The sequence below is a fragment of the Sciurus vulgaris genome (assembly GCF_902686455.1).
Source record: "Sciurus vulgaris genome assembly, chromosome: 5".
Taxonomy (NCBI): Eukaryota; Metazoa; Chordata; class Mammalia; order Rodentia; family Sciuridae; genus Sciurus; species Sciurus vulgaris.
In genome coordinates this window covers 176,235,520-176,253,270 of record NC_136465.1, presented here as the reverse complement: position 1 = coordinate 176,253,270, position 17,751 = coordinate 176,235,520, and the positions used below count along the sequence as shown (strand labels likewise).

The 17,751-nt window shown below is 60.7% G+C and overlaps 1 protein-coding gene across 1 annotated transcript in view; it reads right to left on the bottom strand.

Moving 5' to 3' along the window:
- Positions 1 to 8,390: 8,390 nt before the first annotated feature.
- Positions 8,391 to 17,751, bottom strand: part of PARVB (parvin beta) — a 66,331-nt gene continuing 56,970 nt past the window's right edge. Inside the window, exons 11-13 of the mRNA XM_079141702.1 lie at positions 15,851 to 15,952; positions 11,310 to 11,382; positions 8,391 to 9,363 (exon numbers count right to left, since the gene is read on the bottom strand). Of these exons, the coding sequence (XP_078997828.1) occupies positions 9,287 to 9,363; positions 11,310 to 11,382; positions 15,851 to 15,952 (252 nt within the window). The 3' untranslated portion in view covers positions 8,391 to 9,286. The remainder of the gene's footprint in view (positions 9,364 to 11,309; positions 11,383 to 15,850; positions 15,953 to 17,751) is intronic.

The following is a 17,751-nucleotide window of genomic DNA, read 5'->3' as shown; positions in this document are numbered from 1 at the left end:
ATCCAGAGCCTGGACCTGGGATCCACAGGCGGTGGGGCTGCTGTGTGCGTCACCTGCGGGTGACTTTCCGTTCTGCTCTCTCCCCTCAGCGGCCTGTCTAACGTCCCAGGTCTCCGTTTATGGCTACGTCCCCTCTCGGAACATGAGCCCTGGACGTCCTATTTCCCACAGGCTCGCTTGCCTCAGGCAGGTTGGGTGGGTCGGTTAGGTTGACAAACCCGCCCAGACCTCGGGCGCTACAGCCAACGGCCTTCCCATTCAGCCTGCGGTTTGAAGTGGGCTGGGCAGGTCTGGCCTGGGACAGATGGGTGCCCTCTGCTAGCCTGTGCACATCGGCGGCCAGCTGGTGGCTGGTCACCTCCAAAGACCCCACTCCCAGGTCTGGGAGTCAGCAGGCTGTTGAGCAGGGGCCGTGGTGTCTGTGGCCTCTGCTCCTCCAGGGGGCTAGCGCAGGCTCTTCCCATGGTGGTCTCAGCACAGGGAAGACCCGAGACGCACAAGCCCTCTCCAGATCTCAGCAGGCGTCGCCTTGCCGTTGTCCCCTTGGCCAAAGCAAGTCCCAGGGCCAACCCAGGGCCAGTGCGGGAAGGAATCACATAAGGGCGTGGAGAGAGGAAAGGGATCCCTGGATCCCACAGCCCTTCACCAACACTGTGGCTCCTGGGTGTGGTGCATGGCTGGGCAGCAGGACCGAGACACAGAGAGGTCGGCCACAGGCCATCAGCTGTGCAGCTGGTCCTGGAGTTCCCCAGACTGGAACAGCTGGCCACCCACCAAGGAACTACTCATGAAAACCAGAAGAAACTTAGGTCAGCTGGACAGAGGCCTGAACGGAGCCTCTGTGACCAAGAATCACAGCACGGCTCAGTCCTAGACCCGGGTACCCATGTGGGTTGCTCCCCTGGGCAGTAGGGAGGTCCAAGCAGGTGTGTCCTAAGCTCCCTGTCGCTACCAAATAGTAAAGGAAAAATAATAAAACCACAGTGATAGATGCAGGAACACCTCCTGTGCCCATGCAGGGGACAAATGGAACACGGAACTCGGTCGGGGGACCCCAGTGGCAGCAGCTGCCTGGACGTGGCCACCTTAACAGGGCACATCCACAGGAGTCCTAGGTGCCCTGCACACAGCTCTGAGCCAGTAAGTGACCACGAGTGAGCTCCTTTCCCAGGCTGGGGCGTGGACAAAGCCGAGGCGGGCGGAGAGAGCCAGTTTCACTTACAGAAGGGTAACACGGGCTTCTCCACAGAGAAGGGACCCAGAGTTGGTACCAGAGAGTGGGAGTGTCGACTTTAGACTCTCTTTGTTCTCCCGCCCTCTTCCCCCTTCTCCCTCCCCCTTCTGCGTACCCAGACAGTCTGGGGTGCCCCAAAACATGGGAAGCAACGGACCAGGGGGCAGGGCCGTGCGTGGGGATCCCTGGGGAGGAGCCCGGGAGGTGCTTCAGGAAAGGCCTTGCGGAGGAAGCGCAGAGGCAGGTGACCTTGGTAACGGGCGGAGGAGGGCTTGGGAGGCCTGGGCATTTCAGTCCCCAGAGGCAGCCTCCCTCTTCCCAGACCCAGATCAGTTTTATCTCCCCGGCCTACCCGGTCACTCAGCCACCCCAACCGCCTGTCCGTCATTCTTGCTTCACAAGTGCATTTTCCTCTATCAAAATAAGCGCAGAAGACGGGAGACACTCGCCCGGCAGGGAGAGCAGTGCCCTTTCCTGCCTGGAGCCACGTAAGCCGTCAGCCTGAGATCTCTCAGCGTGGAGACCTCATCGTCCTTCCACAGGGAGACCAGGGCGGTATTGGCACTGACGCCACCGAGCTAAGAGGACCCGTGGGCAAGGACAGCGGGTGCCTCCAGAGCCCTCCACACGGTGCGAGTATGTATGGTCCCAGCGTGTGCCCTCAGCCTGGGGTGGTCAGAGCTCCAGATAGTCATCTGTCCCTCAGTGAGCCATGCAAATCCCGTCACTCTGTGTGTGTCCCATGAGGTGACAAAGTGAGAAGCACTGTTCTAGATGTCTCACGGGGACACGTGCAGACTAACCTAGCTGTCTGGCAGCACCGCGAGGACCCTTCCCAAATGAAGTTTAAGTGGCCACACCTTGCACCTCTGACAACCAGCCGAGTCCAGGGCTGGGGCGGCTCGGTGGCAGAGTGCCCACCTAGCAGGCCCAAGGCCCTGGGTGGATCCCAGCACCACCAAACAGGAGGTTCAGCGCCTGATGCAGAGACTCCAGATCTCAAAGGCAACCCGCGCCTCACCTGGGAAGCTCCAACCCAGCTCAGCCGAACCCACCAGGCCACCCAGAGGAGCCGGTTGTGGAGGAAGTGCCCAGGGCCCGGCCAGCTGGTGACCCGCTGCAGCCTGAGAGGAGACTTACGGCCCAGGCCTCCAGCTGGGCACAACTCTGTCCCTAGCACTCAGTTTCCATTTTGCTGAAGAGTCTGGAGATGGGGGCATAAAAATGCGCATGTACTGGGCACTGCTGAGTGTGGCCCGTTTGAAGACGGGAAAAATGGTGACCCTCTCTGTCGGGGGTCCCCTGCCACAGTTAGAAAATCTTACAGTAAATCCCAGAGGTCCTCCCGCTCACCTGCACACACTGCCTAACAACAAGGACCTCCCACCCAGAAAACTGCTGTCCGCATATTTTCTTAACATTTCATTCATATACAAATTTGCCAGGTGCTCAAAATGCCTTTTATCACTGTGTGTGTGTGTGTGTGTGTGTGTGAGCGTGTGTGTGTGTGTGTGTGTGTGTTTGAGTTTATTACCCAAAGGTCCGATCAGAGACCACATGCTACCTGTGATTGCCTTTGGTCCTCGTGACTCTTTAGAGCCCTTTGATCTAGAATAGTCTTTCAAGACATTAACAGTTTTCAAGCGTCTGGTTGGTTGGGCTGTAGAATCCACCATCTGTCACACTTTGGTTTCCTTGTATTGGCTGACTCTTTTTCTGGCCATTGGTCACTTGGTTGGTTGGTCTGCTTCCCTGGTTGGTGTGTCTGGGCACCTTCACTGAATGCCAGACAGCATATTTTTATGTGGTGCTTTGCAGGGCTTTGCAGGACGTGGCTCACTTGCTCCCTCCGTGTTCTTCGGGATCTCAGACCTGATCTGCCTCTTAGTTAATGTTTCAAACAATGGTTTCCCATGTTCTGTTGGGTTTTCTGGTTATTTCTGGAAGAAGATAACTCCATAACTGAAATCTCCTTCCCCGTGAGCATTTGTTGGTCAAAAAGACGTGCGATAGTGTCCGAGCACAAGCCTGAGGCCCCATCTTAATGAAGCCACTGACCTGGACGTCCTAATAAGACCAACACAGTTTGACCCCCGCAGCATGACGCGCTGAGAATGCATGACCTGAATCTGATTGTGAGGAAGCGCTAGACGGGTCCCAGCGGACGGGCACTCTAGAAAAAGACTGGCCTACCCTTCCAAGAGCCGCCACCACGAAGCCTCGGTACAGCCCAAGGCGCACTCGAGGGCTGCCGCAGCCAATGGCAACGCGCGGCTTCTATCTCCCACCAGGCCTGAAGGACCTGGTTAGTTAGCTAATGCCATCGCATCAGTGTCCCTGACCATGGCCCCATGCTGCGGTCACAGGACAGCGTCTCCGCAGGAAGACGCGCGCGCGCGCGCACACACACACACACACACAAACACACACCGCTGCGTACTGCGCGAGAGAGGCACACAGGGGGAGGGAGATCCAAAGTGAAGAGTGTGGAGCACACGCAGTGGCGACATTCACGGGCCTCTAGGTGACACAGGAACCGAGGACTCTAAGTTTGATACTGTACAAAAGGCAGGAGGATGGCGGGTTCAAAGCCAGCCTCAGCAACAGCCAGGCGCTAAGCCACTCAGTGAGACCCTGTCTCCAGCTAAAATACAAATAGGGCTGGGGTGTGGCTCAGTGGTCGAGTGTCCTTGAGTTCAATCCCTGGTACCCTCCACCCTGGAAAAAGTCCAAGGAGTAGGCTTTCTGGTGTTATATCCAAATATAGTAAAAATATCATCACTGCTGACATTAACTAGTCATTGAGGTAAAGACATTTCATTTAAATCTCCAATATTTAGTTACAAATAAGTCAACACTTACATCTGATTATAGTTGCTGATGGACTGTGGTAGTGGGGCAGGAATATTGGTCCTGCTGTGCACAGTGGTGCACATGCCTGTAATCCTAGTAGCTTGGGAGGCTGAGGCAGGAGGAGTGTGAGTTCAAAGTCAGATTGGGCAACTTATGGAGACCCTGTCTCAAAATAAAATATAAAAAAGGGCTGGGGATGTGGCTCAGTTGTCGAGTGCCCCTGAGTGCAATCCGCAGTACCGAATAATAAATAGATAAAACATTAAGGCCAGGCGTGGCGGAGGCAGGCAGGAAATCCCAGCCACCTGCGAGGCCGAGGCAGGAGGATCAAATTCAAGGCTAGACATGGCAATTGGAACCCTGTCTCAAACTAAAAAAATAACAAAAGGGCTGGGGGTGTGGCTCAGTGATGGGGTACCCTGGGTTCAAACTCCAGTACCCTCCCACAGAATTCTTGAATTAAATAAATAGAAATAAAACATTAAATAAATAAATAAATAAATAAATAAAATAAAACAGAGAAAAAGTTGCTCTCGCCCTCATCGGGGACGCAGGGTGCAGTCAACTTGCTGTCCGACTCTCTTCCTCACCGTGCCGCTGGCGCCCCGGGGGTCCCCTTGACCTTCTGGTCATTCTCTGCACACTGGCCGCGCTCCGGCACAAGGCCTGGTGTTCGCTGCTCAGTACAGTTCAAAGAGCCGACGTGGGGAAGTCTAGAGCTAGTCCAACAGCTCAGCAGACCAACAAGGGCCTTGTGGCCTTGGATGTGACGCGGGCCAGGCAGGCTGCGTGGCAAGCGTGTGGCCGCAGGCTCTGGGGTCGCCCCAGGGCTGGGCGAAGATGCCCAGGGGCCGTAGCTCTGCCTCCCCGCCTCCCTCCCGCCTCTCCCGAAGCCACCCGCAGGCTTCCCCCTGCCTGTCGGTCCCCTCCTGCCCTCCAGGTCCTTGTCCCCCGTGGCACCCCTGGGGCACCGAGTGTGGTCCTTGGTAAATAAATACTCAGCAAATGCCAGGGTTCCTGCTGAGGGGCTCCGGGATCCCCGGTCTGCGGCCCCAGGGCAGAGCCTGCCCCCCGCCAGCAAAGGTGACAAGGGTTGATGGAATCCATCAGGACTCCGAGTTCTGAGCTTCCACTTAGAACTGAGCTTCCCCACACGTCGCTGTTCCCTGCCCTGCAGCGGCCGAGGTCCTGGGTCAGAAACAGCGTGGACTTGTCCCTGCCCGAGGAAGGGGGGACGAGGGGACCCAGGAGGTCTCTGCCTCCTCTCCACTCTCAGGTCCCTCACTGGGCCAGTGGCCCCAAGGTCACAGTTGCCCAGAAACTGACTGCAAGGCAAGGAGGGACCCCCCCCACGCCAAGACCCTCCCCACATGAGAGGATGGCTGCATCGGGGGCTCCTGAGGGCCCTGACTACAGAGGTGTCCCCCCAGGAGAACGGGACAGAAACGGCTTAAGAGAAAGCTTAGCACAGGCCTCGAGTCCCCTGCTGCTGCGCCCTGGAGCCCTGGCGCCTGCTGCTCCTCCCAGCTGGCCTCTTCCGCTGTCCCCCGCCCTGTCCTCCTTCTCTGAAGTTCACCTGGTGTGGCCCACGCAGCCCAGGCTCCAGGGCTCAGAGAAGGGGCCAGTTCTGCCCCAGGTTTGGACGAAGCAGACTCCGGGCAAAATGCCTGCTGAACAGGCCAACAGGGTCTCTGGAGTCGCTCACCACTGCTGACCTCCAAGGACCGGCACAGAAGGGGGAAGTTCTGTCTTCCTCAACATCAACAGGTAAATCCCATCCAGCGAAGGCAGTGGAGACGGCCGGCCCAGGAGCCACGGCTTCCTGAGGGGTTTCCCAGCCGCAGCACCAAGGGCAGGTGGCTCTTTGCTGGCCTCATCAGCGGCACACCCTCGTCCAGCTATGACAACCTGCACTGTCCCCAGACACTGCTGCATGTCCCTGAGGGCAGAATGGTCGGGGACAGCTGGTTTTGAGGTGGGGGGCTGAACTCTCCCTCAGAGCCCGGCTGGAAAGCTCAGGTGGACCACCCGCCAGTCGCTGCCCAGTGGCAAACCTGGACTCGACCCGCCTGTGTCTTGGCCCAGGTTCTTCACAGACACGGTCCCTGGTTTCTAGTTTTTTTTTTTTTTTTTCTTAACTGGCCCTGCTGCCTGGCTGCCCTGCCTGCCCACAGGGCTGGCCACAGGGACGGTAATAGCAGTCCCAGGCCCCTGTGGTGTCCCGGGGCTTCTGCTCGGGAGGGTTGGCAGTAGGGCTGGTATAGACCACTAAGGTTAGGCCACCAGTGAAGGTCACCAGGGGTCCCTTGCCCCTCAGCCAAGGGCGGTCACTCACTAGCTAGCACACGAGGCTTTGTGACTTCCTGTCCCCTCCGCGGAGAGGAGGGGAGCCTCTCCCTGCAGTGGCCATTTTATCCAGCCTGTGCCCAGGGCCCAGCAGCACCGTCCTGTTCTGGACAGAAGGCCAAGCAGGTGGGTGGTGTGGAATCACACGCGCCCAGCACTGGGCAGCCTGGGCGGCAACGGCGAAGTGCACAAAACAGAAAAATAGCAGCCAAAAGAACAGAGACGCCAGCCGCCCGGGGCTCAGGCTCCTTTATTGGAATAAAGCACAGCACGAGGCGGACCAGGCCAGCCAGGAGGGTCTGATCGAAGCTCGGCCGGAGCTGTAGTGGCTTTTATTTAATATCCAGAAATCCAAAGTAAGCGTTGCTTCAGACAATTAAAGAGACAATGAAATACTGGCACACAAAGCGAAGAGAGGACACAGCTGTTTTAAAATGAAATCGCCCTTCGCCACAGCCTGTCAGGACATGGTGGGCCGGCCCAGGCCTGCACCCCCGGGGCACCAGGGCAGCTGCACCCGGAGGGCCAGTGCTCAGCCCGCTCAGCGTCCACGCGGCCCGGGAACCCCGCCACTCTGTGCAGTGGCTGCCCACGCCTTTGCCCCCACAGGTGGACACAAAGGACCATGTCTTCACCTCACTATGAGAAAAAAGTCATGAGACTGTGGGACCCAAGCAGCAAGAACTTTCCAGAACTTCCCTGAATGAAGAACTTAGAAGTGTTTGTGTTCCAAGGGGCCCCGGTGAGAGTCAGGGGAGAGTTGTTTTGGGGTGCAAGTCACCCCGAGATGCCCCACACTGAGCATGCCCCGGAGGCAGGGGCATCTTGTTCACAGGTGACGCTCCTCCCCAGACTGGCAGGAACCAGGCTGCCTGCCAGAGACGCGCCCCTCCCATCACAGGGACCCTGAAGCCGGCCTCAGAGCGGGCCGGCCCTGCTCCCAGCCAGGCCGGGCAGTGAAGGAGAACGAGAGGTGCAGGGGACCCTGGGATAGACCTCCCCTTCCCCAGAACTCAGCCTGTGACCAACGGTCGTGCTGTCAGGCGAGCGGCCTGCACGCCCCCCACACCCCTCACGGGCCTCCAAGAGCCCTGACATGACGCTGGGCATGCCCGCCAGCCGGGCTGCCGGGGCTGCGCCTCGGTCACTGTGTTCTTCCCTTTGATGGCACAGAGCAGGCTGAACCTGCCTGGGTGGGCTAAGAATCCACGCTGGGTTCTCCAAACCCTCATCTCCCCTCCTCCGTCCCACTCGGCCCCTCCGTCCTGGGGAAGAGCCACACACTCACCAAGCCCACCTGAGCAAAGGTCGGGCAGCCCCAGGGCCACCAGCCCCAGCGGCTGTGCTTCTGTGTGTGCAATGAGGAGCACAGAACGTTCCAGCTATGGATATTTTGTCACTGTGGTCTTTAATGTCACTGCATCCCACAGGAGACGCTGTAATGCCGTTTTAATTATTTTTCCCCTGCTGGGAAGCTACCTCCATCAAAACGGCTATTCTCAACCCATCGCCAGCCTGGCAACAGTGGAACCAGGGAGAACATTCAACTGTTCTCTAAAACTTGAGCGCCGGCATTCAATTTAGCATTAACAACTTACTCCGCAGCCCTGGTCTGCAGCGGGAAGGTGGACCTCCGCCAGGCTGCAGAGGAGAGAGCACCGAGGGCTCGGAGGGGGGCTGGCCATGCAGGGGGACGTGGCCGGGGCGTGCCACAGAGCAGGAGCCCCTGAGGCCAGGGCCAGACCAAAAGACACAGCCGGGGACCCCACTCCTTTCCAGAGCCGAAGCAGGCAGGGGGAAGAGCTTGAATAAGTGGCACCCAGGGGAGATGCCACCAGAGCACCAGGAGAGAGATGGCCCTTCACATGCCCCCATTATGGGCTGTATCGTGTCCCCGAAACTTAGCCCCAAGCCCAGGACCTCAGTGAGACCACATCTGGACATGGGCCTTCATGGGCGGGTCCTGCCCCAGCGTGGCTGGTGTCCTTCAAGAGATCGGCACGCAGTCACTCGCAGAGGGAGACCAGGGAGGACCAGAGGCACCAGCCAAGGAAGAGGCCTCCAGGGAACCGCATCCTGCTGGCGCCTGGCCCTGGGGCCTCAGCCTCCAGAGCTGAGGGACGTGGATCCTCTGCTGTCTGAGCCGCCTGCTCTGCGGCCCTAGCAAACGAGCACGCGGCCACTTCTAAAAGGCATCCGTTCCCGGGGCCTCTGGGACAAGGTTCGGAACAGAGTCGCCTCCGGCAACCCAGCAGGGCAGCCCCAGACCCCGACGCTGAGCCGCAGCAGGAAGCGAAGGAACGTCCTCAGCAAATCCTGCCTTTGCCTGTGGCAGAGCCCTGGGGCCTGGGAATTTGCGCAGAGGGTCGGTAAGAACGCGAGCGGCTGAGGAGTCACAGGACAAGAGGACGGAGGACACTTGGGACACACCTAAGGTTTGTGGGACTTGGGAGTTTAGGTTTTTAATTGTAAAATCCTTTACCAAAAGGGCCCCTCCCCCAAGGGCAGCGCCGCCCGGGAGATTCCCAAGTCCATGCACAGCTCAGGATGGACGTGAGCACCCGTGACCCATGACCACTCATATGCACCAGCGGGAGTGGCACGGCCCCCGGGGTTGAGCCTGAGCTCTTCTGTGTCATCTTTTGATGACACAGACAAGCTCCTCAGCAGGCCCCGAGGGACAGGAGAGGACACCTGGAGCCCAGCCCCGTTCACAGGGCTGCATTTTCAAAGGTCTCGACCACGCGGAGTCACAAGGAGAGCAGGTGAACAGCCACCAAAGCCAAGCAGGGACGGGGCCAGGCTGCCGGGCAGCACCGAGGACGCCTCCCTGAGAGAGCCTGGGTGGCCCCGTCACTCCACGTCCTTGTACTTGGTGAAGAGGTTGTACAGAACCCTCAGGGTGGACTTGAGGTCCAGGTTCACCACATCTGCAGAAGGAAGCAGAGACACTGTTGGCAGAGCCTGTCCTCCTGGCTCCCGGCTGCCACCTGCACAGCAGAGCGCTTCAGCGGCAAGGCTGCCTGCCACCACGTGCAAGACACTCTGGCACGACCCTCCCCAGACACACAGGCTGGGGGCAAAGCCCCCACCCCAGGCCACCACCTTCTGCAGGGACAAGCACACAGGACGGTGCGGACAGAATGCTCCCCACCTGCAGGATCTGTATCAGGACACGTTCGAGGACCGGGTGGGCAGGTGGCCAATGGCACTTCCTGGAAGGTCACCTCCAGTAACACACAGGGACCCCATGGACTCTAAGTCTGGGCTGCCGTCTTTGGTGGGGAGGGGACCTTCTTGGGAGTTAGGCACCTGGTTCTTTTCACTTGCTGGTGGCCTCAGGTAAGTGACTTGGGTGGTCTGGGCTTTGGCCTTTTCACTTGTCAACCTAATGATGCTAAAGGTCCTTCCTGCTCAACTCCCTGTGGGTCAAGGGCCACCATGGAATGACCACCTTGTACTAACCCTGGGGGTAACTAGTCACAAGGCCAGAAACAGCCAGTGCAGTCAGGTCCTAATATATCACCTCCTCCTAGCTGGCTTCAGGGGTCTGGGTTCCAGCCTTGTCCTGTGGGTCACTGGCATGGCCTCCTGCCCTTCCCTCCTGTCTGCAGATGAGAGGACCAAGATGGCGGCAGGGAATGGCCTGTCTACCTGAAGTGGGCAGCAGGCTTGAGGGAGCACCAGGGTTCTGTGGAGCCCAGAGCACCTGGCCCAACTGGTCACCCTAGCCCGGAACAGTCCAGTATAGGTGGTGGGAAGGGAGGGCAGAGGTCACAGAGAACAGATGGCCAACATGGGGCAGCACCCTGCTTCCTGCGCTGGCCGAGTCCACCCTCACGGGTGTTCACAGAACATACACCCCCTCAGCTGCCCCCAGATCCGATTTCAAAAGGCTTCAGGAGCCTCTCTGGGGATATAAAGTACTCAAAATCCCACCAGACCCTGCTACCCACCAGACCATGCTGCTTCCACACCAAGGACAGGAGTCCCTCAGGACCCCTTGAGCCCCTCTGAGCTCCCCAAACACCACCCCGCCTAGCCCCTGCACTCAGCCCTGTGAACCCCCAGTTAAGGAAAGGTCCTTCCCAGCAGAGGGCCTCCGTTGGGGGTGCCTGCAGGCAGGGAACGTGGTACCGGTCCTGCGCCTCCTCCTACCGGGCCCAGGCTTGGATGCAGGTGAACAGGCTTCTTCCCACAGGACTCCTCGGTGCCTTAGGTCAGGTCCCCCGTGACTTCCCAAGAGGGCCACAGGCCATGCTGCCCACGCCGTTCAGCCTGAACTCCCCAGGGCACCTCCCAGCTCCTTCCCTTCCCAGGACACAGGCTGCAAGGCACTGCCGTGCCGAGATTCTCAAAGTAGGGTCCCCAGACCAGGAGCATCAGGGACCAAGAAACTCGATACCGAGGAAAGCCGCTGGGTTCCCCCCTCGAGCCTCAGTCTGCACTTTGAGAAGCCCCCCGGGGACTCCGTTGCTGGCTCATGTCGGAGAAGCCTGGTAAGGTGACATCCCGAGGGAGGTGAGGCCATGGGCGAGGGCTCAGGCTGCTCTGCACCCCAAGCACACCAGGAGTGGGAAGGTGCTGGTCCCTGCTCAGGAGTGGCCCTTTGCTGGCCATCAGGGGACCTCCTTAAATCTGTGAGCCTTCGACATCCTGCCAAGGCCGAGGCCCCTCAGCCCTGAGTCTGCAGGCAGAGGCCACGTCCTTCAACACCAAGTGGCTCTTAAAGAGCGGGCCTGCCAGCCCTGCCAGCCCGGTCAGCCCTGCCCAGGGCTCGCCTGGTCCCCGTCAGGGGACGAGCCAGAGAAGGCGCCTCCAGCTCCGCCCTCCTGAGACCTGGCCAGCGTCTGCCAAGGGACCTGGCGGGCCTTACCTTCGGGACGAGCCTTGGGTTTCCTGAGCCCACCGTCCAACATCAGCTCAAAGGCGAACGACACGTTGTGGACCTGCCAAGAAGAGCCCGGCTTTAGGGTCTACGGCCACCAGAGCCCAGGCCTGCCCGCTGCCCACTGCTGACCAGAAGGGGAACAGGGTGGGAACGACAGAGCCTCCATCTCAGCCACGAGGACCCAGGGGCGGGGGCAGGACATGGGGACAGAGCAGAGAGAAGATACACTCCTGCTGCTCACACCAGAGACCTGGGGGGCTGGGAGGACGAGGCACGGGCCTGCTCTGGAGGACTCATGCCCACTGGGCCTGCTGACCCCAGGCCCCTCGCATAGTGAGAAGTGGCAGGGATCCCATTTTACAGATGGGGAAACTGAGGCTCGGGGAGACAAGATCCTTGCAGAGGTACCCAGTCCTGGGCACACTGCCCCTGCACAAGGCAGGCCCCGGCTAGCTGCTAGAGGGGCTGCAAAGAGCTGGGCATTCCTGGGATGGCCCGGTCACTGCAGGATGCGGGGCTCTGAGGGCAGTGGCGGCTCAGCACTGAGCAGCTGTGGACCCTGTGGGAACTGAAGTCAGGGGATGGTGGCTGCAGTGCCGGCCTGGCCCAGACCTGTCCCTGTCCCCACACGGCTTCTCCCTGAGGTGAAAGGGTCAAGCACCTCCCGGCTCCGAGGTGCCTGAGGGTGACACCCAGCACCCACCTGCGAGAGCACCAACCTGGGCTCGCAGCCCTCGGCTGGGAGGATGTGCAGGCCCCAACCTCCCCATCAGCAATGATGTTCTTATGATTTCCAGGTGAATGGATTAGAAGCAAAGGTGATTTTACTGAGGACATCAGTTAATAAACAACAGGCCAGGCACTGTGGCCACGCCTATAATCCTAGCGACTTGGGAGGCTGAGGCAGAAGGATCCTGAGTTCAAAGCCAGCCTTGGCAACTTAGTGAGGCCCCGTCTCAAAAAAATAAAACATAAAAAGAGCTGGGGATGCTGCTCAGTGGTTAGCACCCCTGGGGCCAATAAACAAGTAAGTAACTGGGCAAAGGTGCTTGGCAAAACCACCATCGGTGAGTCACACCCAACCTGTGGGCTCAGAGAAGCTTCTGCTGCCCACCGCCTGGGCTCAGGAAAGCTAAGTGGGGGGCAGTCTACCAGCACCTGCAGCATGCCAGCCCCGGCTAGGCACAGCAGTGTGGCTTAGCGGGTTGGCAGGCTATTTACACAGGCCAGCTGGGGCTGGGATGACCAGAGGTGCTGCCCTGGGAGGCTCCTGGCCATTATGGAACAGACTCAGAGTCAACTGATGGAAACAGGACAGGATGTCAGATGTCTGGCCCACGGGACAGGGAGCAGGGCCTGGGGATGGGGGCTGCGCCTGGGCTGGACCCAAGGGTGGGACAGCACTGGGGACAGAGAAGGGGCTTGAGGCAGGACAGGAGGCACGGCAGGAAGAGCGGGCGGGCGGCCCTCCTGAGCACCCACCACAGGACCCTCACGTTGGCAGGAAGTCCGCGCCCCTCGCAGCCCAGGTCCTCCTCACAGAGGAGGGCACTGGCTGAGACGGGGTGGGCACCTCTGCCAAGAGAGGCGCAGGCTTGAAGAGATGGCGCCTGGGCTCCACACACGGACGGCAGGGTCCACGTCCACGCCGTTCGCCAGGGCCCCGGGCGCTAGCCAGCACCGGGATCTGATCCCCGCCCCGGTCACGCACACAGCATGCATGCAGCAGCCTGAGCCCCAGGGAAAGCCCAGGGGCACCAACCGGGCACCCTCCTAAGTGCCTGTTCACAAGCCTCTCAGGCCTGCAGAATCTGCCCCTGGCATGTGAGGTGGTGGCAGGAGTGCCACTCAGGCCTGGCACAGTGGGATGGGACTTGGGGCACTGCAGGGGGGCAGCTGCTCCAGCTGCTCAGACACTGACCTGGCCATCCCCACCCCACGGAGAGCACAGTCCACGGGGGAAGATCCCCTGGGTCCCCCGACCTGCAGCTCCTCAGCCCCTTGGTGGTGGCTTTGAGGTGAGATTCGTCCCTCTGCTTCCTTCTCAGCTGAGGTAACGCCAGCAGGGACGCGACCACCATGCTGGGCTTGCCCTCCCTCAGGCCAGGCCTCCATCACCAGCCACCTTTCCTGCCCCAGTAGGACTTCCGGGCAGCCCGTCCTCTGGATGGGACAGGCAGAACGGCAGGCAGCTCCCGGGGGCCTGGAGAGCCCCCTCCCCACTGCGGCTGCCGTGGGATCAGCCACCTGGCCACTCCCAGCCAGAGGCGTGGCCTTTTCTCTGCACTGCAGAGGGTTGTGGAAGACCCGGCCTGAGCAGAACCTGGCACTTACAGGTCCACCCCTGCTAACTCCGTGGTCACCCTGAGACCTGTGCCTCCAGCAGCATTGACCCAATCAGCAAAGGTGGCAAAGGGGGTGCACATTGAAACTGCAAAGCCCTCTCTGGAATCTTCCAGAAATGGAGTCCACATCTCCAGGACACACTGCACTCCAGGACAGAGGGTTCTGTGGGGTGTCCCCAAAGGATGGTTGATGGGCACAAAGGCTTGGAGTGTGCAGAGCAGAAAGCCCTGGGCTGTCCCAGCATCCAAGGGGTTCACAGGGCACCGCCCACTTCCTGGCAGGACCCTGTGGAGTCCCAGCTGCCTGTCCTGGGTGGCAGCTCACGGTGCCTCTCCTGCGCTGCTCTCTGAACCTCCCAGCCCCTCCTCCAAAAACGGCAGGGCTGCTGCCAAGGTCCCCAGGGCCACAGCCAGCGCTCCTAGAGGTCTCAGCACGCTTGGCACTGGTAGGCCACGCGCCACTGTCCGCTCGAGCAGAGCTGAGCACGCAGGCGGCCTCTGAGGCTCAGTCCTCTAGGGGAGACAAGCTGCAGCCCCCAGGCAGCCGCGGGGACGAGGAGACACATCGCATGCGCCATGGCGGTGCGACCTGCGGGCAGCACATCAGGACCTTCACCCAGGAGGAGGACAAGGGGGACGCAGGGACAGGAGGCCAGAGAGGCAGATAAGGAGTGACCAGAACCCCAGGCCCCTCCTGGGGAGCAAGCCCCACCGCCCCAGGGCCGCACGTGGCGGGCCACTCCTCCGGGGGACAGCTGCGGCTCCCCAAAGGGCCTCCCTGGCCAGGCAGGGACCGACGAAGACCATCGTCCTGGACTCGGAGAAAGGCAAGGAGGCTGGAGGGGGAGGTGGCACCTCTGCCGTTTGCACAAAGCCTCGTCTTGGAGGGAGACCAGCTCCAGGTCCCGCTAAGCCCGCGGCTCCTGCCCGCGATCTCGTTAGTCTGAACCGAGATCTCCTGAAACAAGGCTCACTCGCCCGCCAGGCAGGCCTGGAGCACGCCCGCCACCGAGCCCGGCCCCTCCCGAGCTCGCCTGCGGGCCCCCCGTCGGCCCTGCCCCTCCCGACCCGATGCCCGCGGGCCAAGCCCTCTCTCATCTGCCCCGGGGCCACCTCCGCAGGCGGGATGCAGTGACACTGGACGGCCAGCGGCCAGACTCGGTGCCAGAGCAGGCGGAGGGGTCCATGCTGGCCCGGGGTCCCGCCGTTGCCCAGGCTGCTGCCACCACCTGCCCCCTGACTCACAGGTCTGGCACTTTAGGGAAATAGTGACAGAGGGCGTGAGCCAGGCACCAAGTCGTCTGTCGCCAAGAGTCGCGGCCAGGCACCCGGGCTGCCGACGGGCTGGGCTGAGGGAAGCCCCGGGCTGAGCCCCGCTGGAGGACAAGGACCCAGGGATGGCAGGGCAGCCTGACCCAGGGAGCAGCCCCAGAGTCCTCAGGGATTTTTTCCTAAGAAAACAGCCACAGGGACAAAACAGATGGGGATAGATCAATATGTACCCATAAATCCACACGTGCCGCATCCGCGCTCAAACCAAGAACAGACGGAAAACAGCTGGGCAGAGGAGGCGCCTGCACTCAGGCAGGTGTCCCCTGGGCACCACAGTGTCACAAATTCCACAGCAGTGCCACCGTGCGCAGCGGCGATCCCAAAGCCCCTCAGCTGTGCACTGGTCCCACGCAAACGCTATGCGGCTTTATCTGAGGGACCAGCCTCAGGGACGCTGGTGTCCTGGTGGGTCCTGGAACCCATCTCCTAAGGACAGAGGATGGCGGCCCATGTTCAAGAAGCCGCCTGGCTGTTTTAGCAGGAAAGACAGGCGTTGTTGACGCCCAATGGGGAACAGGCGACGCGGGCCACAGAGCCACCCTGGGGAGGGCACAGCTGCAGGAAGCCCAGAGGGACGTGTGGCAGAAGTGACGTTCACGTGAGGATCACAACACCAAACCCCACAGGAGGCCACAGAAAAGGCCCTGGAGAGGTGGCAGGCCAAACTCAGGGCCTCGTGCTACAGCGGCTGCTCCATCCTCGTGCCGGGAGCCACATCCACCCCCACTCCCAGCCGCGGGGCGGCCTCCATGCCCTCAAGAAGCCCGCAGGCTGCAGAGCCCTGGGGACTCTCAGCTGCTGCTCTGATCAGCAGCTCCCGGGCCACCAGGGGGGAGACCACACACGCACCTTCTGGTCGAAGCTCTCTGGGGTCAGGTAGAAGTTGTGCAGGGGGACAAAGTAGTCCTCGAGAAGACCCATGAGCAGGACCAGGTACACGCCATCTGCAAACTGCAAGGACATCCTTGGTGACATTTCCGACAAACCCGTTGTACGAACTCAAGGGAGGAGAAAATACTTTATAGTGAAACAATCTAGCCCTCATTTCTCACGGACAGGCCAGGAACCAAGGCGAGTCCTGGACAAAGTTCTGGGCACCAGCTCCTAACCAGCAAGGGGTGCGGGAGGGAGAGAGGGGACGCATCTGAGTGGGAGGGATCAGACGCACGGAGGCAAGTGTCCGGAGTCAGGGGCAGCAGCCTGGCTAAGGCTGTGGGTCTCAAACTGTCCCTGCTACTGACACTGGGTCTCTCCAGGGAGGACAGGCAAGGACAGGCAGGGGCTCCAGCAGGAGCATGCACCCCGTCAGCATCTGCAGGTGCAGGGCAGGTGGGCCACCTGGTATGCTGGCTCACGCTCCCCACCCACCTAGGCATGGCCAGCCTGCTGCACCCACAGCTAGGACAATCCACCCAGGGCCTGGAGGTGTTGGGCCTTTGTGTGCACCCAGCACCCAGAGTCCCTTCCAGCTGGGCCCCAAACAGCCCACACCCGCCACCCACAGCTGGGGCGATGCTGGGCACGAGAGGGCGTGAAAAGGCCCTGTGGCCTGCAGCCCCCAGGACCCCGGCCCCTCCTGCTAGCACTGAGACAACAGAGGCCAGTGCCCCAGGCACCCAAGGGGGTCGGGAATCTAGAACAAATAACCCCGGCCCCTTGGCACACAAGCCAACACGGGAGCCACAGGTCTCTGCAGACAGAGGACCTGGACTCCAGGGGAAACAATGAGCCGAGAGGGCGAGAGGATGCCCAGGGGCAGCAGGACTCGGAATCTTTTGAAATGGCCTCCAAGGAACCAAGGCCAGCATGTGGTCCATGCAGGGCGAGGATGCGGCAGGTGAAGTGTGAAACCACAGCCACCAACTCAGGCCCTGGCCCGTGGCAGGAGTGTTGGCACTAAGAAATGTACAGTGTGAGGCTGCTGCGAGCCAGGGACAGCCCTTCACGGGTCGCGGCCCTGCCGGAGCCAGGACGTGGCCTGCTAGCCGCCGGGCAGATGAGACTCTGCCTCCTTCCTACACGATGTGGTGACGGGGAAAAGGGGGAGATACTGAGTGAATAAGGATAAGTGCCCGTTTAAGCAGAGTCCTGGCCCAAGACGCTCCTGCTCCTAGTGCTAGGCGCTGGCCCATCTGAGAAGTGATAGGCTGGGACCCCGTGAAGACACCGGGTGTGGGGAGGGCACACTGCTACTTCACTCTTGGCCTGTGTTTCTCTGAGTCGATCCAAGGAAATGCACAAGGGTGCAAGTTCCTGCACAGAGATGCTCCTGTCCCGGAAGCAAGAACAGGGAGACCAGCAACACAAGGGGCCGGCGGGGCGGCTCCCCAGGTGCACCCGACAGGAAAGGCCCCAGGCAGGAACACACGCACTCTGTCTGCTGAGGAAAGACCCAGCCGATGTGTTTAGGAACCACAGAGCACATCACGGGACAGCACTCCGTGGGACCCACCGTCACCTGACAGACACCTCCGGCCTCCGGAGCCAGCCAGGTCCGAGAGCTCGGCGGCGGGGAGCGGGAAGGGAGAGGACCCTCGCCTTCAGCTTAGCGGCAGCTTCTGGGCCGAACCGACTAAGCAGCGAGGTCCAGGGTGAACGCGCAGCACCGGCAAATTGCCAAAAATAAACCAATCTTCAAATCATGCACGAACATGCACGTTAGAAAATGGACCGCTGGCCGCCCAGGCCAGACCCGCGGCCGCCCAGCCCCAGGGGTAGAGGAGAGGCCCCAAGAAGCCCTGGGCACAGCC